General features: G+C 38.2%; 1 protein-coding gene across 3 annotated transcripts in view; it reads right to left on the minus strand.

Annotated features, from left to right (window-relative positions):
- The window catches only part of USP24 (ubiquitin specific peptidase 24), a 61,272-nt gene that overhangs the window by 2,473 nt on the left and 33,242 nt on the right, over positions 1-25,557 (minus strand). For all 3 annotated transcript variants that reach the window (XM_048062107.2, XM_048062106.2, XM_067001209.1), the window contains 36 exons: positions 23,927-24,024; positions 23,083-23,178; positions 22,699-22,927; positions 22,202-22,361; positions 21,789-21,944; positions 21,150-21,220; positions 20,230-20,390; positions 19,331-19,392; positions 18,414-18,605; positions 18,103-18,220; positions 17,090-17,234; positions 16,557-16,676; positions 16,107-16,232; positions 15,829-15,927; positions 15,515-15,597; positions 15,151-15,292; positions 14,628-14,747; positions 14,019-14,239; positions 13,495-13,619; positions 12,731-12,872; positions 12,233-12,383; positions 10,866-10,961; positions 10,097-10,200; positions 9,853-9,966; positions 8,997-9,093; positions 7,507-7,623; positions 6,825-6,917; positions 6,362-6,464; positions 5,339-5,460; positions 4,700-4,813; positions 4,410-4,475; positions 4,060-4,126; positions 2,410-2,488; positions 1,728-1,803; positions 578-664; positions 137-247 (listed from right to left, as the gene is read on the minus strand). In XM_048062107.2, the coding sequence (XP_047918064.2) occupies positions 137-247; positions 578-664; positions 1,728-1,803; positions 2,410-2,488; positions 4,060-4,126; positions 4,410-4,475; positions 4,700-4,813; positions 5,339-5,460; positions 6,362-6,464; positions 6,825-6,917; positions 7,507-7,623; positions 8,997-9,093; positions 9,853-9,966; positions 10,097-10,200; positions 10,866-10,961; positions 12,233-12,383; positions 12,731-12,872; positions 13,495-13,619; positions 14,019-14,239; positions 14,628-14,747; positions 15,151-15,292; positions 15,515-15,597; positions 15,829-15,927; positions 16,107-16,232; positions 16,557-16,676; positions 17,090-17,234; positions 18,103-18,220; positions 18,414-18,605; positions 19,331-19,392; positions 20,230-20,390; positions 21,150-21,220; positions 21,789-21,944; positions 22,202-22,361; positions 22,699-22,927; positions 23,083-23,178; positions 23,927-24,024 (4,263 nt within the window). The remainder of the gene's footprint in view (positions 1-136; positions 248-577; positions 665-1,727; positions 1,804-2,409; positions 2,489-4,059; positions 4,127-4,409; positions 4,476-4,699; positions 4,814-5,338; positions 5,461-6,361; positions 6,465-6,824; positions 6,918-7,506; positions 7,624-8,996; positions 9,094-9,852; positions 9,967-10,096; positions 10,201-10,865; positions 10,962-12,232; positions 12,384-12,730; positions 12,873-13,494; positions 13,620-14,018; positions 14,240-14,627; positions 14,748-15,150; positions 15,293-15,514; positions 15,598-15,828; positions 15,928-16,106; positions 16,233-16,556; positions 16,677-17,089; positions 17,235-18,102; positions 18,221-18,413; positions 18,606-19,330; positions 19,393-20,229; positions 20,391-21,149; positions 21,221-21,788; positions 21,945-22,201; positions 22,362-22,698; positions 22,928-23,082; positions 23,179-23,926; positions 24,025-25,557) is intronic.

Below are 25,557 nucleotides of genomic sequence, written 5' to 3' on the forward strand. Positions count from 1 at the left end.
AAGATACGGTACATTATTTTTTGTACGGCACACAATTATTGTGTCTCCATTCAGCGATGGTCCTGACCCAAACCCCAGGCACAAGTTGTCTAACAGAAGGCACCAGAAGATAAACATGCCCTTATTTTATAGTTACCTGCTGTAGATGTCTGTCTCCGTTCTCGTTAGCTGGACTACTTTCTGACCCGTTACTGCTTCCAGACTGATCTTTCTCATTCAGCAAGGCTGTGGCATAGGCCAGCGTGTCCTGATTTGGAAACAGTTCATCATTCAGTGTCAGAAGCCCTGCTGATACTTTTATTTCACAATCACTTTTTTTTCCCAAGCTTATTCTAAAGCAATATAGCTGCTGTAGTGAGATAACCAATTCACCACAGGTAATTGTATGGTATTGACTAATAGCCTTTAAAGGTTAGTTTTTACAGAGAAAAAACACAGGATCTAGGCTTGTCAGGGAAGAATGGCATTAAGTGCACTGGAATATAGTAAAGTTGCCACAAACAAAGCCACTAACTGAAAAGTGAGAGGAGAAAATACCCACAAGTGTAACACCACCTCCCAGCACTGACACACTTACCTGTGCTGAAATAGTGCGCTGGAAGGTTTTTGCAGTTGATGTTTCATTGGATACGTTACTCTGTGGAGCCCAGTAATGTTCAGACATCTGCATAAAAAGCCAAGAAAGCCACAAAAACGTAGTATGAGTTTTACACGTGTAAAACCTCATCCACTTGTGCTGGTAGGCAAACTACAAGTCTTGAACTAGCCTCCTGAATCATTTGGCAAAAGCTGGAGATCTTGGGCATTGACAGGCAGGCATTTTGGGATGTAGTTTCAGAAACTACTGCCCTTCAGCTAAAACCTAGTAACCAGCTCCCTTTTTGGCACCTGTACAAGTTACTGGAAGCCAGCTGAAGAGTGGCAGATTCAATTTTTCAACAAGGCTGTATATGAGCTAGTACAAAGTAAAAACAGGTACAGCAGGGCTATCCACACCTGTCAGCTCACTGTATTTCAAGAGAAGAATGACAACAAGTGCCAGCTGCACTGCAAGAATCCCAATAACGCTGCTTCCAGTATTCAGTACAGTGCTAGTTTATGCATCTGGTATCTTATTGCCTGGCAGCAGCTGTCAGGACAGAAAGACAGCCTAGATCTGAAATGATTTCTCAGACAAGCATAGAGAGAACAAGCATGGCCCTGCCTGTCAGCAGACCTGGGCTGCTTCTGCTGAGCTTTAGGTTTTATAAGTGTTCTTGGATATTTATTAAGGGATGTATTGGCCAGCCTACGTTAAGTTTAGAGGGAAGAACCAAAAAATACGTATGTGGGAAGAAAAAGCTGTGTCTCAACAGCTGTGTTTTGTGCAAAGCTGTGACGATTCCATAAGAAATTCACCTTGCAAGGTGCTCCCTTGCACCAACACATGAGCAAAAAGCAGTGTAACCTTCTAACATGAATACAGTGACACTGAAAGTTTCCCATGTGCAAAGGAAAGGTAATCATTATAACTATTCACATTTGGTTATATTTACTGAAACACTTGGTGGCTTACTAAAGTTCTCGAATGCACCAGATTAAACTTCATTCAAACTGTCCTTGTTAAAAATAATGTAGCTTGTATTTTTGTCTTAAGCCTCCTCTCAAGGAGCAGTAGAGAGAATGGAGGTTTCATAATTCTCATTGTGAATAAGGTGTCAATTTTCCTGTGAAGTTAGACAAACTACCTTTTTCTGTAGCCACTGCACAGCCCAGCTCCAGTGGTGGGAATTCTCCTTGAAATAATCTTTTGCGGTAGGGCACCTAGGACGTTGAAATTATATTCATTATTACTGGACAAACTATTCTGGCAAAGTTAAAAAAAGAATAATCTAAAGGTTTCTCTTTCTTTATGCTGCTGTCTTCTGCATGCACTGTTATCATTGCAAATGATGACTTAAACTAAATAGCTCTGTTATTAACCAGACTAGCAAGAACAATAATGTTTAGTAAAGTTTACTCAAAGTAGTCTACTACACAGATATACTTATTGCAGAACTATGCTTTAGCAACACATGTGCCAAGTTCCAACCAAACAGAATTTAACAGTCACAGTATTTCAAGAAAGCTGGGACAGTTCTCTTATATTTATCTTGGTCTTAGTACTAGGCATCTACTCCATGGAATGTAGCTGACCACTGCCTTTAAAAACAGCAATTATTGGTTTTATATAAGAAATCCATTTCAGATACTACTTGGTACAGATTTCACTTCACACTGAGGCACACAATATCAAGACCTCTGAGCACCACTTTCATCACAATAACAGAAGCTAAAGCTGATCAAAAGTGGAAAAAGCAGCAGCCTAAATAGTAACAGAGGGCTCTAAGGTAGGGATCGAAGTTAAACTCTGAAAACCTTAGTACTCACTTCTGAGCCAAAGTAACAAGGAACTTGACACACTGGTAACACCGACTGCTGTCCACATGGTTGCTGTGGTGCATCAAGGCTGTAAGGAGAAACAAGTGGATTAAAAAAATAAAAATCAGATTTCTGTGTACCAACCAAGCTGAAAACATAATGAAGACGAAGCTAACATTTTAGCTTAGGTAGGGAAAGTTATTTTTTACAGATGTTAGCATGAGTATGCGTTAAACGCACTACTGTACTGCTGGCAGTTTTGACTATTTCTGGAACTCTATTGGATTAAAAATAGATCAAAGTGAAAACGCAGTAATTCTTTCAAACATGGTACCTGAATTTTAAATAGCCCTCTCCTAATGCAGTTTTCCTCCCCTATAATCCATTCTATGTTAGATAATTGCTATGGTAACATGTATCTGAAGTTGAAAAAAACAAAACAAACCGTTCAAAACCACTATAAACAGATCAGACCACCAGCTTCTCCTGGATCAAAACTTGCTAAGCTAGAAGAATGTTTGGAGCTTCTTCACACAAACAAGCATAGCAAAATTCAGTCATGAGACTCTTCTATGGGAGATCCATGCAAAACAACAATGTTCCTAGTCAGGAGTTTTTCTATACGATGAATTCCCATGTAACAAAATTCTTTGGCTGAGAGGCAGATTTCCATGGAGCTGCCACAACCAGATTTCCCACTCAGAACTTGCTCTGTCCATTTCACTCCACATCAAAGGATACTGCAGTGAAACCTCTAAAGAAGGCAAACAATTGCCAGGGACCTGAAAATTGCCATGTTTTACCCTCAAAGCACAGCAGATAATTAACATCTCAGTACTGGCATACTGCAAATTAAGCACAAACACCCTTGAGGGCCACAGAAAACTATCTGCTGGTTTCTTTCCTTGGAGTAAGACCAGTCAGCGTGACTGATAGGTCTTGGGCCACGTGCAGTGAAACTGGAAGCTGTTCAGTGCTGTTGCTAGGAGACTCCAAGGTAAAACTACAACATTCACTCCCCAAACTCACAGCAGTTCTTGTAAAATATGTATGATTTAATACCAAAACACAATAAGCCTTCAACATAACCTAATTGAATAATTGCATCTCTCCTCTGCAGAGGAAGAACAAAAGGTCACATATTGCCCAAATTACAGAATAGGATCAGTTCAAGTGGGACCACTTAGAAAAATAGATAACCACTTAATCCCTGACACTACTTCATGTTACCCTCTCTTCTATCAGTCATACATGGAAATGAGTAAACAGAAGAGCACTGAAGTGTAAGAGAAAAAAAGCTAGGTATCGTTTCTCACTAAACCAGAATCCAAAATAAATTAAGGTAAAAGCCACAGTCTGAAGCAGCTCCTCATCCAGACAGCTATGAAAGAGATACCCAAGCTGCACTCGTTGATTACATGTGCTCTTTGAGCTCTGTGTGGCTAATCTACATTTGTTACACACAAAGCCTCTTCTGATTCACATGAAATAAGCTCTCATCATTCTGGGCCTTCTTTATCACTTTTAAATGCTTTGGTAACTTTGCTTCAGTAAGGTCAAATGGAGATGCAACGCTTTTAATAAGTAACCAATCAGTATGAATTATCAACATACAGGTCAGTAGGAGAGACAGTAACATTCACACACTGGCTTACTTGCCTATTAATCCATTTTCTGTTTCAAAAGCAAATTTGATGCGTTCTACTTGTAAGGGGTCTTCAATAACCTGGCAAGAAAGAGAAAGGTCAATAGAAGTTATGCTTGATACCTGAGAATCTATACTATGAAATGCTTTTAATCACCTCAACATGAAAAACAGGAGACTTATGAAGTTTCATATAACACCAGATTATCAAGAGAACAATTTAAAAAGTAATAAAGACCTCAAACTGAAGGATCAAAGATACCTGGATGTTAAAATTATCAATGCAGTCCTGTTTTTTTTCCATAATACATCGATAAAAATTAGGTCCTGTACTTAAATGTGCAAGTCTTTACCATTCACCTACCAGTATCTCATGGAGTAACTGGAATATATTTTTCAATTCATGAGGTGGAGCAGTTTCCAGCTGAGTCTGCAAGTAAGAAATATAAAATTACTTAGATAGTAAAACGTGTGGACGACAGAATTACCAGACTTTCTGAAAATTAGTTACTTTAAACAGCAGAAGTTAAACAACCACAAAAAAACACCTCTCAAATCCAGTGATTTGTACTGTTCTGCAGATCCTAGCACCATTTTAACACCTAAGACACAGTATGACCAAAGCCTAGAAGAAACAATCTCTATCATCTCTACCTTGATGAAGTGTAGCACAGTAAAGGAGAAGTGCTCATTACAAAAGCAGCAGTACACCACCATCTCAATGACAACTGACAGGGATCCAGTTAGCTCTCGTAACGCATACATCACCTAACAAAAAGATAAACAATTTCAGACACAGCCATACAATTATTTTCAAGAGATGGATCATGTTTCTAACAGAATGTTAGGTTTTTCCAGAAATGGTTGCTTTTTCTTTTCTTCCCAGCACCTGCATGGCCCAGTGAGCTGAACCTCTTCACGCACAGCACTCCACTCAGCTCCTGCTCCCCACCTCTAAGGGTCTGAGTCAAGCATGACCCATTAAGTCACAGCGATCCAAGTTAGCACCTCCAACTAACATATGGTAACTGATTGCATAGACACTTGTAAAATATGTTCTTTGCTAACTTTGTAAACACTCATACTAGACCTTAAAGCTTAGGGATTTACTAGAGTAAGGTGTCAAGAAGAAACAGAAACCAAAGGTGCTTTCTTCTTTAGGCTCAAGGTAAAACCCACATACTCCCAGCTGACTGCTTTTTAACATTTAGTGCTTTTCACATAAAGATACTTCAAAGAACTAATGGCAGACAAGCCTTTAGGTTCAAGCAGGGTAGAATTTATAACAGATACCTCCATTAAGTAAGGTTTTCCTTCAGACAGGAATAACAAGGCTTCCACTTCTCCATGGAGCGTCAAAAGTGGACCTGAAGTAGTTATGCTTAGAGGTGGACGCTGCTTAAAGAGACCAGGAGCTGTAACAGCAAATAGAAAAACAATCCAGCAATAAATCAGACTGTTCTATACACCTTGAAGACACTTCTGCTCATCTGGCATCCTGTCATGTCTAACGATGGTCACCTCAACTAGCCTGTATGGTACCACTCCAGACTTCTGTACTGACATGCCATTTACATTAGTGACAACATCAGGGGTTGAACCACAAAAAAGCAAAAGCAGGACGTTCATTACATTAGGATTCATTACATTAGTCCTGATTAGGACTATCAGGACTTTGAGTCTTAATTTCATTCCCATTGTTGCACATTCAAAATGTTTATCATTCTCCTGTTACTTTACAGTTTTTGACTGCCCCCAACTCCAGAAACTTTTAACCTTTGACAGACATCAAATTATTCTTTCAAAAAGAAAACTTCAAATGCTTCCTTCAGGGCACTGAAGATCTGAACTCATTTCTTTATTATGCTTATTTAGCTATCTGTCTCTTGTAAGAAATATCCAGGAGAGCATTCTATTTCTTATTATTCAGTAGCTTGGTCCAAATATTCCCCTTAAGACTAGCAAAAGACATAACAAATGCAGGCAAAGTACAGCCTGGCAGGCTGCAAGTCTTCCCCAGACGAGTTGATTCATCCACATGAAGGAAGACCTTTTAGGCAAATGGGGCTATGTGTGTTGGAGGGAAGGGCATAATAATGTTCATCTCAAGATTTTTTTTCCCCACCCAATGCCTGTAAACGCTGTTTGCTACAGCCTCTCAGTACTTGTACAGAAAAATAAAGAGTAATCAAAGGTACCTGCAAACCAGTGTCTTAAAATTCGAAGTGATTTTATTTTTCCTCACTGATGCCTAAGTTACTCCCATTTAAAGTAACCAAAGTGAAATGGCACAGAAGGCAAAAATGCAATTCTTACCAACATTTCTTTGTGAGGAGACGTCAGAGTGCAAAACAAGTAGCGCCACAGTGTTGTGAAGATATCCAAACTCACGTGCTTGTGCTGAACTCCATCTGCGGTTCTGTTTGAGCCAAAGGAGAGATTTAATTAAGTTTCATTTAATCAAGTTTCAATTGATTGATTTAGTCAACTCCTGTTAAGTCAAAACAAAGCAACATCCTTAACAGCCCACCTCTGTGTTTCAAGACTTTGAATGCATTGAAAATTTTATTATCCCAAGAATGACACTCACTTCTGTCCATACAGACATTTCTCCACGTTAACTACTATGTTTTCTATGTTAACTACTATGCACACACGCAGTCTTTAAGACTTGCATGAAGTTTGCAGAATAATCCACGGAAGAGTCTATTTTATCACATGAAAAGTATTTGCCCATAATGTAAGCATCTTAAACCCTGAATGACTACATAAGCTTTACCTGATTACTCTGACGATTAGGACCAAGGAGAAAGTTGATCATGTGCCTCAAAGCAGAGTGTCTGAGAAGAAGACTGCTAGCCCTTATGCCCTGCTGTTTAGACAATAATAAAAAGTTACATTCCCATCCAGGTGAAGAACTAGTGCTGTAAGGCACAAAAGAAAACAGTGCTAAACACTGCACCTTCCCTTAAAAAGGTGTCTCGTTATATACAGCACATTATGTAAACTAGACCAGAATTGCCACATGCAAAATAACTGTCATATAAAAGAAAAAAAGAATAGGGAGATAGAGAGAACTCATACTGGGGTAAACAGCACAGTTCAGTCATTCATTCTGCTTCCTATCTGACAAAAACTATCCCAGACCATTAATATGTTTTAGAGGAGACAAAAACCAAACAACGAAAAAATCACCAAGAAAAAAAACCCCCAACATTCAGAATCTGGACATCTTCAATAAGTATACACTGCTTGTATATTTTTGGATGATTTTATCCTAAATCAGTGTTCAAAGCCACTTATTAAGAAGAGAAAAAAGCAACCCTGAAACGAAAATCAAATACTCTTCTGGAGGAATTCCACTGTGCTGTTGAAAACTTCTACGAAGATGGATGACTAGCTGTTTTACTACAGTTCTTTAAAATTAAAGTAACATGAAAAAAATATAAATGGTTGCTTACCTTCTGCACAAAATTGTTGAATAGCAAAAAGTACTGAGCACAGTTTTTGCAGTTTTCAGGAACATCTTTATCCAGTAGAGCAAGTAGCACCTCCAGTAACTGATGTAGACTTTTTAACTGTGAAAACAATTAACTTGAATTCAAATGTTTGTCTCCTGCTTAAAATACAAGAATTCCTACATTTTAAATTTTGGGTTTGATTAACAAAACCGTATGTATCATCAAATATGCTTGCTGTGATTAATATTAATAGTTAACATAGGACTGCAACCTTACCATTTTTAACTCTGAGTTAACGTGCATATATTAAACAGGAAAGTAAGGAAAGCATTAGCATGCAGGTAACTTGCTTAAAGAAGTGGAACTCAGCAGTTACATAAGTTTGCAATATTCTTAAAGCGATTCAAATTACTCATCAGTCAAGTGGTAACTGATGTTTAAATGTTCCTGTCATTATAGTAATATAAAATAAACCGGATTAGAAGTAAATCATAACTCAGAATCTCAGGCTAACATAGCACCACATTCACGTATGCAGAAAGCAATTTTAGTGTTTACTTTACATCAAAGCACATGAAAGGCATTAGGATATTACATCTTACTTAACAGATAGCAACTAACAGCCAAGAGGAAGTAACGAAAAGCTCTCAAGCTATACTGTAAGTGTTCATCTCCCTACTATCCTACTCAACTTGGAGGACTTCATAGCAATCTTTCCTTAAAGCTCTAAATAAGGAAAATTTTATTGCAGCCTATACAACAGCAGTGCCTAAAATCTGATGCAAGAAAATTACTTCAGACTAAACAAGACTTGACACTCAAAAGCCCCCACTGAGACCTCAGTCAGTAATGTTTTCTGTCATCTACCATATTTCTTTGCGTTCTTTATACAAATGGTCAGGTCTCCCAAGGGCAACAGATGAATCTCAAGCATTTTTACAAGCGACCCCTTTTCACATGTTTCCTGCTGGGTTTTCCTACAATGAGCCAAACAGAACAATGCTACACTTCCCAAACTTACTTGCCAAGATTTTGTAATAGAAAATTAAACCTTTGAATAATAACCATAGTTCTAATCTCTCCTTGAACAAGATGCCCAGTTACTACTGCTATGGGCTTCTGACTGAGTGAGGAAGAAGTTAAAAACTAAAGCTGATTTCTAGGATCTCTCAGTTACAGAAAAAGAATAAATTTCATGAAAACAGTTTCCAAACTTTCAAAAAGAATGTGATGTCAGTTTATAAAACAAGCTGAAGTGAGGCAGAATTGTTTACACCTTCAAACTTAAATTCTAAGAATTACAGCAGCATATTACCTTACAGGGTAGGGAGAAACAAGAATTAATTTATTCAAGAAAGAGCTACAAGCCTGTAAAGTGTGTGAGCCTTCCACCTTGTCATTTACAAAATCATGTAACATTGCCTTCAATTGGAAGCAAGAGCTGAGGTAGAGACAATCAACAGCATCATTGGTGGGGAGGTGTCACTAACCTTCTCTTGATAAAGCAAGGCACTGTCGAGGGTTTTTTCAAGAACAGTGGCTACAGCAACTCGCACCTCTCTCACACTGCATTCCAGGAGGAAAGTTCTGGAAGATAAAAGGTGAAGCTGCAAAGAGAACTGGAATCAACGTGTACACACAATTGCTATGGTTAAGCATGGTATTTATCATTTAAAAAGGATAACAGTTCAAATACTCTTGGATCATACTTCTGTAGATAAGCTTTAACTTATCTTCCTACATTCCCGTTTGTCACAACTAAAACCTATAATACTACTATATAATTACTTTCAAAGAACAAAAAATCTGAAACTAAGAGGTACCATTTCTAAGAGGTACCATATGATCCTGTCTTTCAGTGAAACTTCAGAGATACTTTTCTTTAGATTGACACATCCCTCTCTTTTATCAGTTTTCCAAGAGTTTGACACAGGAGTTTTGAAAACACCTATTAGCTGATCTTGGTGGTGAGAAAAATGTTGTAGTTTCTGTGATATGTCAGATATGTATTTAACTTATCTTACCCCAATTCACCACATTCTCCTTTCCCTCTATTTGCAGGAGTGACTAGACAAACACACTCCAAGGCACTCCTCTGAATTAAACACCTGCATCCTTCACATACACTGCACCATTTTATTAGATTTTCAGAATCACTGAAAAAGCTGGACAGAGGAAAATACTAGAAGTAAAAACCTAAGCGATAATTTAGAGTGCCTGTTTAAAGAATGCGCATAGTCAACTCCTTGGCAATGCACCAGTGTAGGCCAGATCATGTTATTATGAAGCTTCATCCATACAGAAGACACAAAACACCACACAAAAGTCTGAATTACCAGTACTTACTTTACAAGCTCTCGTCCTTCTGGCCCAACGAAATATTCAACTAACCACTGACATGCATCAATGCTTTTGGAGAGCAGTGCATCTATGGTTGCAATCCACTCTTCCGTATCAGCCCTTTAAAAAAAAAAGGGAGGAACAAAACCAGGGGTAGTAATGAATATCACCTCCAAAACCTAAGCAATGTTTCATATCACGTCTTCCTTTTTGGTAAACCATAAGTGGCTTTGCCACAGTCAGCTCTTACCTGAGTTTCTTCTTGGTTCGGAGATAGGTTTGGAAGAGGAATTGGACTGCCAGCTGTAAGCTCACCTTTGCCATGCATGGATAATAAGGATGTTTTACCTTAGTCTGAAAGAAACATTAAATTTACTCCAGAGCATAACTATGCCTGCAGCACTTATGCTGCCTCCTATATATATATGAACATGTTCTATTCAAGTAATTGGCTTCATTTGGAAAACAAAGCAAACCATATTCTTCTGTGCTAAAACCGGTCTCCAGTGCTGACTATGCTAGTCTGACAAATATGCTAAAACAGGAACAAACTTACTGTAAGGCCCACTAAGTCCGTAGATTTCATAAATTTAATAAATGCTGGTTTGTTTATTAATCAGTAACTATATTCAGAAAAACTTTAGTAGACTAAACTGTATTGAAACAAATGAAGGTCTATCAACTTTGAGGTGACTAACACTGGTTTTTGGATATTCAATAGAGAGGGGAATTTCTGTCCCTCTAGAGCTTAGTTTGCATCAATTTAAAAAAGTATTATTTCATAAATTTTACTATGCATTTACACAATGGTATTTTCCCACTTCCGTAACAAGAGGCTGGAGTCAGCTTTGAGACAGATGCTATCAACGTGAAGAATTATAGGTATTAAGGAATTTCTCAGCTGGAAAAGCAAAGTCACATAAAAAATTTCTCTTGTAGTTTTCTTGTCATGGCTCTTCTGTGGCCCTGTTTACCCAATATTTTCCCAAGTACTCCAAGATTAAAATCTAGTTACTTACAGCATTCAGTGAAGCTAATGATAGAACAAAACTGAAGTAGTCACTACTGTATACATCTCTATTCTTCATAAATTTCAGGTTTTCGTCTCTCACCATCTGTAGATTTTTTTTTGAAGTAAAAGAACGCAAAAAAAAGAAGTTAAAACATTGCCAAAGAACACTTCTCTAATGCTTCATCTTACCTGTGTGTGGTGTTTAAAAACCAGTATCAGACCTATTCTGTTAATACTACTGTTCTGTTATCACTCCTTCGGTGGAGGGCAAAACCACATGGGAAGCTTAGATTCGTATAAACCAGTGATTTTCTTCAAAGGACATTGCAAGACACAGGATAACTGACAGACTTAATCACTGGACCATTATGAAAAAGGAAAAGGAAGAAGCTGCTGCTAAATTCCATTTTTTGCTTGCTTTTAACAGAATATCCCAAAAAAATCCTTCAAATCTGAAAGCCTTGCTTAGCAAATTTACACGTACCATGGTATGCCAGTGATGTGCTAACATGCCAAGACCCCCTTTATCAAACAAGATTTTGCTGAAAGACTCTCAATAAATTTGAGCCACATTATGTTTATTGTAGTAGCATAACCCCAGATACCGGAATGCCTAAAGTGAGTACCAGTGCCCTGGTACAGGTGGAGGGCCGTATATAGCCGGCACAGTTTACTGTGTAATGTTGGCATTCCTGCACACACACAGATCAGCAGGGTGGTGTGTGCTCAGAAGGCCAAATACATGCAAGATTGTGCCCCCACCACACCTGCAGGCCTGCAGACAGACCTTCCTCTTATGACAGAGAATGAATACTGAGTCTACCACCCTCTCACTGCTCTGCTAGTGCCATCACACCTCCGTTACCAGCTCTGACTTGTAGTGCTGCCTTCAACATCTTTGTTCTCCCATTGGAGAACACAGAAGATTATGTAAGCTAACAGACAGAATTAGCTGGCTGCGGTTTCTCTTAGTTTTCCTCCCTTTTACATTGTTGTGAAACTTGAGAACTAGAGGATAACTCATTTGTGAATTCTCCATTCTTCTTCAAACGTACTTTAAATGAAGCATCTTCTCTGCTCTCATCTCTCCCTGTTTGCATGCTGACTGCTGCTGCATCTCGTTTGACTACTTTGCCTGCAGTTTTTTCAAAGCAAGGAATGATGGGTCAATATTGTGAAAAGGGACAGCAAAACGTACAGTAATGTATCACTGCACAGCTTGTTAAGAACTTCATATTAGAATCTAGAGTTACTTTCTAGCTTTGTTCTCAATAACTGAATTACTTCAAGGTCACCTTCAAAATTGTCGTCTTCTTCCTATGAGCTTAAATTTTGTATGAATAGCATTTATTTGCAACTTGCAGAGTTCTCTACCTGATATATCCGTACAGGCATTTTCTCTACAAAAAGCCCCTTTTTTTCTCCTTTCCGAACCAGCTTGGTTAAGATGGATAGGCGATCACTGTTGGGCCTGTGAGGTCGAGGTGATGACTGGGGTGAAATTTCTGGTGAAGATGGAGCAGATCTAAAATATATAGAAGCTCAAGGTCAATAATGAAATTCTATGACAAATCTGCAGTTCAAATTTTAAAATAACAATAGAGCCAGTATTATCTTAAAGCAAGTTCAGATGACAGTCTAAGTAATTTATGAGGCTGTCAGTCAGCCTGAATTTCTTATTCCAATGGTGACAGGAGTATGGAAGAGGAATTTATAAAACCAATAAAAGAATATTCAATTAAACAGCTTAAAGAAAACCAGAAGGATTGGTACACTGCTGTGTTGAACAAGAATTATTCAATTCCTTAGTTCTGCAGATAGGGTCTAGACATCAATATAGGGTAAGTCTTTACAGACACAAGAGAAACTTACAAGGAGAGGTCCTCAGCTTCCTGACGCACAACACTCACTCGACTTTTCTTTGGTAAGACCGGAGAGTTCTGATCAGACACTCTCTGGTAAAACAGCATATAGGCGTTCCAGTACCGCCGACGTACATCAGGGTAAGGATTAGCTGATGAGAGAAAAGGCATTCAACAAAAGCCTTTGAGGGTTTAGCACCCTCTTCACTCCTACATGGGAATGAAACTGGGTGTGCAAGCAATAGACTGTGCCGTACGAAGTTATTTCTCAGATCAAAGCATCAGTCTACGTTAGTGAATAATAAAAAACAGTGCACACACAAACAGCATATGTATTTTAAAAAGATAACCATTAGAATTACAAAGTAAGTGAATAATGGTGGAAATATGTTTGGAATTAATTCCTTAAAGCACTGCAAAGTTCAACTATACGATCCCACACCATGTTCTACACACATTTTGACTAGCCTAAAATAAGGCCTGTTTTGTGTTTTCTTTAAACCATTTTTAATAACATGCCATTTTACTTCTGGATCTCCTCTGCTATTCAGTTCGCAAATAGCTGTACAACAGTGAATATGGTTCAATATTTTAGGCCATAGCAGAACATATTAGGATATAACAAGTGATGTCCTTCAGTAAATCAGAATCAGAAAAAAAATGTTTGGAAAGGATTATTAGATCATGTCACTCTAAGTAAATATAATGGACTTAGCTCTATTGAGAACTAACATGAAACAAAGCTACTGTAAATTCATCTTCACTTCTGCTTACATTGATCATAGACTTTAGGTCTGTACTCTCCACCAAAACATTCATATTCCAAGGTTTCATCAGTTAACTCAAATTCTTCAACAACGGTGTCATTGAATTTATACCACTTTCCTTTTCCACATCCTCTGTAATAAAAAAAGAACAGAAACAGAACAGAAGCAATATTATTTGATTGTCTAGCAAAAAACAAACCACCCCAAATACCCTAGCAATGAAAACCTTGAACTCACATTTGTTTTGACAAGAAAGAGAAAGCTTAACTCGATAAAATTGGATTCCAAAAACCAATTGATTAAAAAAAAACAACAGAAGCACATCACTGAGAAGTAAGTATCACAGGAAGTCCTCATTGCAATACAAGGCACGTAAGAATTCCTGATATTTTGATAATGTGGACAACTCTGCTAGGTGTTAAGAAAGACCAGTGCTTCCAAAAGAGCTCTGAATGGCTCACTATACCCTCCCAAAACAAGTAGTCTTTAGACTGCTCTCAAAGCCATTATGCGAGTCTTCTTGGACATTACCTCCTGTCCTTTATAAAAGAGTAGTAATGCCCTGCATGTGCCTGGCCACTGTGAACAATCACACCAACAAGCTCATAGTTTTCTGTAGGTGCAACTTTCTTCCTTGGGGAGCCTCCACTTCCTTGATCTGCATTTCTACCATTGTCCCCCACTTCCGAGGACGAATCCTGACGAGCCATCCCTGACACAGTGTAAGGCTCCATGTTCAGCATCCAGGGAAACTGTGAAGAGATATTTTAGATTGAGAGATCTTGACATGCACTTGCTTAATGTAATTTTTTTTTAAGAGTTGTATTAATACTCCCATATTGGAAGTGCTAAAGGAAAGCATGCTAGTACAACTTTTAATCCTTATGACACAGAAGTTAAATAAGATGTCTTTGCAGAGGCTTTTGCTTTCTGAAAGTACTCTGAGAATGCTGCAGGCAAAGTTTGTAGAAGTACTTATTTTCTGTACCGTGATCACATTGTAAGCTTTCTACATATTCAAGAGTCCAGCACTGAAATGTGGAGGAAAGAAGGGAGTATGAATAGGAAGGGTGAGTGCACCGCACTCCACCGAGTGGAAGGGATGGTGGGAATGGGGAGCATAACCAATAGTCTTCTTACCCTTATTTGTTCATCATATTTAATAGAACGACCGCTCTCCCAGTCAAAGCCAAATCTCATGAGGTGAATCACCAAAAGGCTTGGTAAGACCTTGATGCATGTGCGCTTCACTGTAGTTCTCTTAAAAAGACAAAAGAATATCACCTCTATCTATATAGCTCAAGCAAGCTACCATTTTTCTATAGAAGCCTGATTCCAACCATCTTGAACTGATGCACAATACAGCTACTGAAGGTAGGATGACCATAGGATGACTGTTAACACCTACAGACAGGGTACTGTGGCAGTTATGTTTGTGCAGTGGGCTGGCATGTTACAGAACATTGTACCATCCTGCCATCCCTCTAAATGTTTAGTCCACAATATGAGTTACAAGAAACGAAGAAAGCTATTTACATGGAATTTGGATTTAACTTTTTAATTAAAAAGAGTAAGTTGTATTTAAATGCGGCTTCATGTGACCATGCAATGCTTAAAATATCAAGCTACAGCTGAATACTCTTACATACATTAAAAACAATACCTTTTCTTTGCATTTTTCACAGTAGTATGCATTACTTCCTTCCAAAACTTCTCCTCTAACAAATTGATCCAATGATATTTCCAAACTTTGACATGAAGTCACACCTAAGTTGAGAGCCATGAAGGCTTCCTCACGCTCATACCTAAAGTAAAGAAGAAAAATGGTAAAGACATTGACAGAGAAGAGCCTATGTGAAGTGCATTAACAAGACATGCGTAGGAAATACTGCGTTTGCCCAGTAGCTATCAACAGCAATGATGCTTACAGTCAAAGGCATATTACTTTTTGTGCTATTTTGACCTACATATTGTAATAGTTATGGCAGCACACAACAAGTTACCTAATGCAGTAAAATTAACATTACCTGTGAGGACAGTCCTTGCAGATCTTCTGATCAGAAAAGATACCTTGAAAAGTATTCTTAAATATTTGGTCTCTTCCTATTTTCTGTTGAAAATAAAAAAAATTAGACATCAGTTATATATATATATATCTATTCAGACTGAAAGACCAAGTATGTAGCATGAAATTTAAGCCTCTGAATATTACTTAGATCACAAAATAGTTAAGTGGTTCTCTGCCTTCTTTTCCAAAGAAAAAAAGAATGACTGACAGAAATGAATAGACTTGACTACCAAGAGAAACATGTAAACAAGGAAAGAAACCTGAGGTTTTTACCTTGAGGTACTCATCCATTTGATCTATAAGACTGGTAAAGAACTCGTAAGCATCCTGTTGCTCTCGAACATAAAGTTCCTTATTCCACATCTTGAAGATCTATATAAAGTATAAAGAGGTAGCAGTTCCATATAAATATTAAAAAAACTTCACCGATAAGCATTATTTCTACACATTTTGACTTTTTGAGGTAAAACTTTATCCCTAGAAATTCTGCAAAGAGAAAAAGGTAAAAAAAGGTTAAGTAGAAAAGTATATATTCTAAACAAAAATAATACCTTCCAGAAGTTCTCAGGTACATAATACTGTAGCTTGCTTTCCATCAAGTGACCAAAAAGAGACTGAACTTGATAGAACACATTGTCATCTGGATTGTCTGTATCATCATCAATGGAAAGCAGGGCCTGGGAAGAAACAAATAACTTCACTAACTTTGCCAAGAACTAATACTCCTAATATTCTACTCCTTCTTGTACTAATATTCTACTAATAATACCAATACTAGGTTTTCATGACACAGCATGACAAGTTAAAAGTAATCATTTGTGTGAGTGTATATGTTCTATGTATATGCACTATATATATTTATACATAGACACTATGTATATACACACTTTTTTCTTTAAAGAAAAACAAGAATTCATGTTACAAGTAATGTGAGATGAACTTGCAGCTCAGTTGACAGTTAATTTTGAAAAAAGGACTTTACAGGACACTGAACCAATTACCTCTGGGAGACCAGGTTGCATATATAGCTGCTGGAAGACAGCATTCATGTAACAAGTAGCACCACCATTCTTTAGTCCCACAAATCCTGAAATGGAGCGACTATCCACTGGGGGAAGATACTACAATGAGAAATATTTTGTCTTAATAAATTATAGAACACGTGAGACTCCAACATTATCTCTTATAATCACCTTTATAAAAAACTTGTGCTATTTTATGGAAAACCAGGAAAACTAATTCTGAAATATCACAAGAGCTGTATTTGCTCATTTATACAGTTAACATCCAGCATAAAACTGAAAAAGCAGCCTAAAACGTATCTAAATGAAATTGGTGATAGTTAGGCAACACTTCTTTCTTACACAGATAATTGACAAAGACTCACAAGAGTATTTGCTTCTCAGAAAGATCAACTGGGTCTTCATTTACTCGTCTGCTTTTTTGTAATTTTAAATTAAAGACCATGTTCAGTAGATCATACAGTACTAATGCTATCGCACTAATGCAAATTAAAAAAAGGCTTCTTGCTTACGTCAAACTCCTTGGTAAGTGCAGGGTCACACTGGTGATGCATAGAAAGCAGCTCTTTTGTAATAAGCTGAAGATTGGAAGGTGAGCTATCAGCCAGCATTACCAACACTTCATAGGCAGCTAATCGGCTATCTGCTGTACTGCACCTAAAAAGCAAACCACAGTTGAGATCTATTTTTAAGGATTACTCAATTATTTCTAATTCTAGAAAGCCATATTACTCAGAACAAGTGACAATTGTTCAAAAGGACTAGTTTAAATGCTAAAAAAACTCCTGAGAGACTGCAGAGTGTTTTTTTTATCTTCTTTCTTGGGGAGGCAGAGGGGAAGGAAAGCAATCAGAGGATGAGCAGCCCCAGAAACACTCCTTTAAATAAGCCTTTCTCACTGACATGGAGATATCTGTGCTTAACATTCAGTAGCAAGGAAGCAAGGTGCCCAAAAAAGACGACAGTTTGTTCCACCTCTGAGGACTAACAATCAGATTCTCTCTGTTACTGTAACACTGGTGGAGACAAAATGACTCACGTACACTGAGATGAGCTTTGGAAGAGCTAGACCAGACAGCTTCCTTGCTTGGAAGTGGCGACCTTAGACCTACAGTGTGCCAAACCAGTAGAAAACACTTTTACTTAACTCTTCAACAGATCAAGCACACTAGCCCTTTCTTCTGAAGGCCAAAGAAAAGGCTTTATTTAAGCAAATGAGAGAATGCTTGAGATGAACAGCAATGGAACAATACATTAAGGTGTAGTTAATAAAATGTAGTTAAAGTTAATAAAAATGCCAGTTACTTACATGAAACTTTAAAAGCCTATTAAAGATGCCAAGAACATGCAACTTACAAAAAACACTATTTGGACACTTATGTAGGAAATGTATAAATTGGGAAGGTATGCTCTGGAGAAAGCTCCAACATTGGTATGAACTCCGTGTATCTATAGCCCCAGTGTGACATTTACATTCATGAGTACTTGGACAAAACCCATGGCAAACAAAAAAAGCAATTTTTACTTTGGATGAAAGTCTTGTTGACTGATTGCAGCACTGCCTGCCGGGGAATGGCTGTTCAGAATAATCCTGGACGCTCTGAAGAGGAAGTCATCCAACAACGGCTTAATCAAAGATGAACCTGTAACACAGTAATCCACATCTACTGTTGAACACATTACATACTGAACTGCCAATGCTATTCCTTTCAGCTCTGTCACTCCTAATGATATAATTATATATCTTCTATCTTCAACACGTTTTCTACGTAATTTTTAACACTGTGCAGAATTCATGCTGGTCTAGCCACTTTAGAATGAAAAAGGAATACTTACCAACCATTTCCTTCTCTGCTCCACAAAGTGAAAGGAGAGTCTTGATGAGCCTTAAGTGTCCTGCTAACAAGATGTTATCAGCTTCACTGGTCTCACACTCAGCTGTGCGATTGGGTTCAAAGTTGTCTAGCCAGGTGATCTCATCTTCTAACATGGCAGCTGGGCTTATCTTTAGCTGTTCCATTTCTGATGCTACAAGATAAAAAGGGACATCCCCACAAAAAGATCAGCAGTTCTATGTATGTATAAGTGTAGAATTTAAATACAAAGGTCTCAAACAAGAGTAGAAAGCTTTTGAACTGGACTTCCACTCATGTGCTGTTATGTTACTGACTAGGAAAAAGTCAATGAGAGAATTTCCCAGGAAAGGGAATAGATTCTTGGAAAGGTTTCTTGAATTAGGTCCAACTGAATTCTGAGAAGGTACAGGCAGTGTGGAGTGGTAATATGTTTATATGTATATCCTCCTTATGGGGAAGGCGCTGCAGAGATTTACTCTGCAAACTGAGGATACAGGAGGATACAGGTAGGTATTTCATAGCTCCTCATGGGGGAAACTGACATACACATACTATCTAACTTAAGGCTCTTGATTATCTTACTATAATTTTTCATCTCTGAACTTCCATCTGAAGGCCTAACAGATGGTCTAATTTCCCCTCACAATATGTAAAAAGCGCACCTTCTGCAAAGGAACTCATTTCACTTTCCAAGAGGAGTAACTGCCTTGCAGTTACCAAACACCGAGAATTGCCCATGTCAGGCATTAACAACACAGAATGGCCAGCACACTGGCAAGTCACAACGAGTTAATCCTCAATGTCTGCATTCTGCATCTTGTCAACAGAAGGAAGACATGTCTAGAACTTGCAATCTGAATAGCATGTTTGTCTGGGCAGTAACATGAATGTACTTACATGTCAGGTCATCCAATAACTGACATCTCAGGTCAAAGTATTCTGTACACTGGGACAAAAGTCTAGAAAAGATACAAATAAAAGAATATTTTAGAGAAAAGTTTCTAATTTTAGTTTAAGCAGTTACTTTTAAGGCCCACGTGCTCTGTCCATCTAATCCAAGCATTGTACCTGTCTCAGTAGTGCTTCTTTATGCATGTGCTGCAGCTTTAAAACAATTGCTTCTGATTTATTTATTTATTTTTGGAGTAACATTTAACATTGCTTTCTTTCCTCACCTCATAACAGTTAGATATCAAATGGTAACACCAACATATTTCAGCTTCACAGTTACTCCTCTACTCAGATTCTTCTAGAAATTCTTCTAGACAAGTATATTCAGTAATTTTTGGCCAGTCAGGGACATGTCAACAGGACTTGAGTCTTTGCAGGTGTAATGGTTAACAAACAAGAAAACAGGTGAGGTTGGTTGTTCAGACATTATTGAAAAAGCTGGGCCCTTCCGCATCAATTTCTGTTCTGGATCTATACAACGCTATCGAAAAAATTCAGTGTTACTGTCATACATCCCATCACCTCTTCACCTCATTCAGGACTCTGGCCTCATTTTGACTACCACAAGAAAATCCTAGAAAGAGAATGCCTATTTAGCAACTATAGCCTCCGGGAAGTTAAAAAACAAACTGTATGAGTTCACAGAGGAAGAGCTGTACATTAAAAATCCAGCTTTACTTCCCTCCAATTTACATACTTCCTGAACTTTCTGGGGTATGACAGGCATGTCTACTTTTCAGAGAATTGCAAAAACAAAGTCCTACTCACACCTCAGAGCTTCCAAAGCACTACTGATTTAAAAAAGCAATAGGTTTCCTTCCTTAGTAAACACACATCTGCCTTACCTCTGGTTAATTCCTCTCATGATGCTGGTTGGTGACCAAAGAGGCAGCTGGGCACTGAGAATCACGCTCAGGAGAAACTGGTTTGGCTTCTGTACGTCTGGGTGAGTTGACGTGTCAGTCTGACTAAGGGTGTACAACTGGTCACAGGCAACACGACGAATCTGAAAAAGTATCATTGTCAAGCACAAGACCTTACTCAAAGGCTGCCAAAAATACACTTGTTTGGTTAGAAATCTGACAAAACCCAGACACCGAAAATCTTGTGGAAACTAGAGCATGAGCTCCACACCCACCAACCAGGGCTTCTCTATTTATAGGGATGTAGCAAACCACTTTCATCCCTCTGCTAACAGCTCTGATGCTTTATTAAACACAGACTATCAATTCAGATAAAGGGTGAAAAGATGCAACAACTTCATACAAAATAGGTGGGATGCAACGAAATGAAGTGTGTGGCCTGAAAAAAAATCTCTGAATTTTTGAATATCCAGAAAAATCTCAAATCAGAAAAAATAAATTTTAGTAGGGTTCTGACATTTGGAAGATTTTTTCAGAAGTCCAGAAGAGTCCATTAGATCTTACCCAAATCTTTTGAGACAATATTCCTTCACGACTTCCCCTTGTTGAGAAGGTAAAGGTACTAGTATTATAGCTTCTGTCTTACCAAAATGGAAGTTTTTTCAGACTATTCAAAGCACAGCTCTGTGCCTCATGGATTATACAAGCCTAAGGAATGCAATACTTCAACATTTGTTATCAATACAGCACTAAGTACTGGAATCACTAGCCATTACACAGAGGTTATTTATGCAAACAATATTGGAATACTTGTAATGAACAATTTTATCTTCAGACCACATGAAATGAACAAAGTGTACATATTTCACCGAAATATTTAAGATGTTTTCAAAGACCCTTACCTCAGCACTTGGTGATCCAAGCAGTATGTCAATGATAAAATCAGCAACACAAGGCAAATTGTAAAAAGATCCTAGAACAGAAGAATACGAGGTTATCTTTTCTAGAATAAGCATTTAAAATCACTCAGTCTTACATTAAAATACCATATAGGACTTATATGAAATACCCTCCTATCAATACCAAAAAGCAAGAACGGGTATTTGCATGTTTCTCTATCTCCTGCTGTCAGAGATGGGCACTACCTCATAACAGCATTTTCCTTCTCCTTCCACCACCATTTACATTTCTTGTACACAAAGGTTCAAGTACTAAACATTAGCTGTGCAAACAGCAGCACGTGCAGAATTATGTCCTTCAGAGCCAGTACAAATATTTATATACTGGCAGTAAGTTAGTTTTCCCAGTGCATTTCACTAAGGCACAGCACCACATGCCTTGTTTCATGCCACCTACCGTTCAGTCCTGGGTATAAAAAAAATTGCATTTTTTAAATGAAATTGTGTGTTTCTCACTTGAGCTGAGAAGGTAACTTATAAATTTAGGAGTTTCTATGTTTTTTGTTTTTTTTTAAAACGATCTTCAAAAGCCCCCCCCCTACTTATACTCCAAATACCAAGCAATCCAATTGTATTTCATACCTAGCTGTTGACTGCGTAGCTGAAGGCAGGTTACTAACAGAGACAGGGCTTCTCCAGCAATCAAAGCATCTTTGGTAGATACAGACTGCTGTCTCACACAGATACCAGCATGCAGGGCTGTTGGCTCGCCTTCACTTCCTGAACTGCAATTACTTCCTGTATTAAGAAACGAACAAGTGCTATAATCCATTACATTTTTCAGATATCTTCAGCCCCTGGTCAGTTACCTGCAACTTAAGTCTTCTCTAAAAGAGACATGAACATACAACATTTTTCTCAGATTTGTGTAATTCAGCTTCACACTTCACAGGTGTTAAATTAAGAATAAACCAAGTACTTTCATCCCTAAAGATGGCTTCCAAATGCTTTCTTCAATAAAGACGTTTTAAAAGATGTTAGGCACAGTAACCTACCTGAGCTGCTAAGTCTGTTTCGAATCCCTGCAGGAAATAAAGTGTTGCTTTCTTTTATTGGCTGACTACTTCCTACGAGGTCCAGTCGTCCTGCAGCAGCCGCCCACGAAAGTCGCATGAAGCAAGCCACTGTGGAAGTGAAATCATTCACCTCCATAGTCTGAAGGAACAAGAAAGTGTTAATTCTGTGATGGTCGACAGCCTTTGTTAATCATAGGGATAAGAGGAACGTATCTTCTGGATCATGTCAAATTCACATTTGGATTTGTTCTTCTCTCTTCTCTAACCAGACTTAAGGATGCCTTAAGTTAGATGTTAAAATCCAGATAAAGGTAGGGAAGAGGGACTGATAACATGGATTTTCAGAGGCTTTTAAATAGGGCCTGGGCAAGAACTAGTATAGAAGGTAGACTTTTGACTGAAAATTCCAGGAGTTATACAGCTGCCACCAGAGATCACACTGCTACATCACCATAAATTATCAAACGCTTCCTTACTTGTATGGCAACTCTTGCTGCTGGTATGATTTCTTCTACCCTAATGGAGGATCTATCAGACACAGAGAGCTGTCGGTAGGATGACTTCTCAGGTGTTCCACAAATGGACATCTGCCTACTTCCTTGCCGGCTGACGTTACGGAAGGGGCGTGAGGACAATGCTTCTACCCCATCTTTAATAAAATCCTCATCCAGTAAGGTAGGCATTGTCTGGCCAACAAGCAAGAACCTACATTCACAGAGCAGAAATGTCAAGCTTATTTTTGAATGTTCACAGCAAGTGAATAACTGATACTTTGAGTTCTATTTCAAACTTAAATATTACAAGGGACAATCCAAAAGCCAAGGAAGTAGCACTCAATCTGATGAGAAGCAATTACTTACCTTGCAAGTTGCAGGCAGATGGAATAGACTCCCTGTCTGGTTTCATAGTCTACTTCTGATGGGATGGAATCTCTCTGCATCACATTCACCACCAAACTTAAAAACAAATCAATAATACAGGCTCTGTTTCAAAGCATTTCACTTAGGAAAGAGGTGCAATTAATTTATCTCCATCCTTCCCTCCTCTTATTCACTCAGTTGAATGCCAATTAAAACTGCCAAACTGGCAGCTTTGGAGACTAACATCCCTATTTTCCCCTCCTGCATTTACAGACTGGAGATTTCTGTTCCCGCTGGTAAATGCTTCAGGATCTATGGGGTACAGAAGTTTAAGAGCAACACATACTTGACCATTTTGACACAATTATAAGCAATGTTGCCCGGTCTTCCAAATGCCTGTACCTTATCTGAAGGGTCTGGATTTTGGAGATGGTCAAATTTAATTTGGTTCCCAATACACAATCTACGTTTTTGACTGCTAAAAACTGTCTGCTGGTGTATATGCAGGATATAGCATGTGTAATGCAGCCACTTACAAATTTGAACTAAAATAATGGATATTTCAATAGTTAGCATGTAACTACCTCTGTGTAAGCTACACTTCATAGGCTTATCTGTGCCTATCTTTATGTTGGTGTTAACATGATATACTCAGTTACATTACTATGGTAGCTATGGTATCTTTCCAGACACTGGTAAATGAAAGGATAGCTTTGGATGGACTTTTCCTCTAAAAAAAGCAGCTCAAAACCGTACAAGTGTGCTACAGCATGGAAAGCAGAACCACAGAGAACAGCTAACTAAATGAAGTGTTACAAATAGAGTCAAGATTTTGAAATCTAACCTCAAACCTCCTGCTCTGAGGAAATTTTCACAGAAAGACTTGGCACAGTTTCTTGCCATTTCGTCATCTGCAGTTGGCATCAGCTTGGAGCTCAGTACCTAAAATAAAGTATCCACGCATAAATCTTAGTATTCCTTTACTGCTGAAGGTCAAAACTATAGCAGAAAAAATCCACTACTAATGGAATTAACAATACAGCTCTATGAAGCTCTAGTATGTAAAGAAATCACACTAAAAATATCCAGGACAGCAAAGACTACTACAGATATTTATCCTGTATCAAAGGGCATTTTTATCTTCACTGCTGTTTATTTACTAAGTACATACTCTAGCCTGTGAAATGCGTCTTCAGGCTCAGAAGGAACTCCTTAAGAGCACAAATCCTTCTCCTTTCTAGACTTTCAGTTGACAGCAGGCCATAAGTAAGCCATTTTTAGGGTATTTTATTAATTCATGTCTTCTGAAACACAATTGTATTAATTACTATTTTCTTTTTTTTTTTTAAGAGATTGTCCAGATAATTCTACAGCCCTTGTGAACTTCACCTCTGCATTATCCCTCTTGTTTTAAGTCAGCACTGAACTTCACAGAATCCACTTACACTCGGAAATATGGACGTAGAATTCTGCAGTCTCTGTTGGCACATTTATAATCAATTTCACTTTTTTTAAAACCAAAATAAATAGAAAAAATATAGGAGTTATTTGCTTTCTTGAGAAGTCCCTTCAGCATGTACAGCCAACAATGCTGCATATGGAAAAACAAAATATATCATTTCCATGCTCACATAACAGCTGCATGGCTTACAGAGTTCCAGGTATGAAATCTTATTACAACACTGCATAATATAACATTGAACCTCTGAAACAGATAATTTTCATCTTTCACATGCTCTAAAATTTGCTGTGCACATTCTTCAGAAAGCAGTTACCCCAATGTTCCAGACTGGTTTCCTAGTGTTTGAACAGGTTACCAACTGGGGGAATAGAACACCATGCCATCTTTTTCTGACAATACGCATCTTCCAACTGGCTTGACTGGATTTGGAGAGCAAGTCCACTCATAAAATCTATGCATCTAATCCAATTTACTACTACTTATTCCTTGCCAGAAAAACAAACAATTTATTGCTTGCTTTCATTATTTTCTCTGGCATAGAAGTAGATAGCCATCTTGTCACACTGTAAGATAACCTGCCAGTTCAACAAAATATCCTTGCTGTGATATGGTAAGCCATTTGCTTTCAGTTGTAGAACTTGTCAACACATTTTAGAGACAAATATACTTCATTCCAGCTTGACAGAAAAAGGAGGAACCCTACCACTGCAATGGGATGTCAGAGCGTAGGATGATCAAGAGTGAATGTTAAGACTGCAGAAGTCCAAAGGAAGGCAACTATAACAAAATTCCTACAGCAATCTTGGCACACGCTGAGAAGGACAGAACAGTTACTTTGTCCACTGTTTTTGAAGCTGCTAGCAATGGTCCTGCAACTTCATATTGTTCAGACTGCATTTGTAACTCGTCCTTATTAACAGTGGGATCTGTGAGCAGAAGTAGACACTGCCCAGTTTCCTAGAGTGTGCAGATTAATGTAACGTAAGAACACCACCAACTGAACCCTCTCATTC

Source organism: Anser cygnoides, chromosome 8, assembly GCF_040182565.1.
Source record: "Anser cygnoides isolate HZ-2024a breed goose chromosome 8, Taihu_goose_T2T_genome, whole genome shotgun sequence".
NCBI lineage: Eukaryota > Metazoa > Chordata > Aves > Anseriformes > Anatidae > Anser > Anser cygnoides.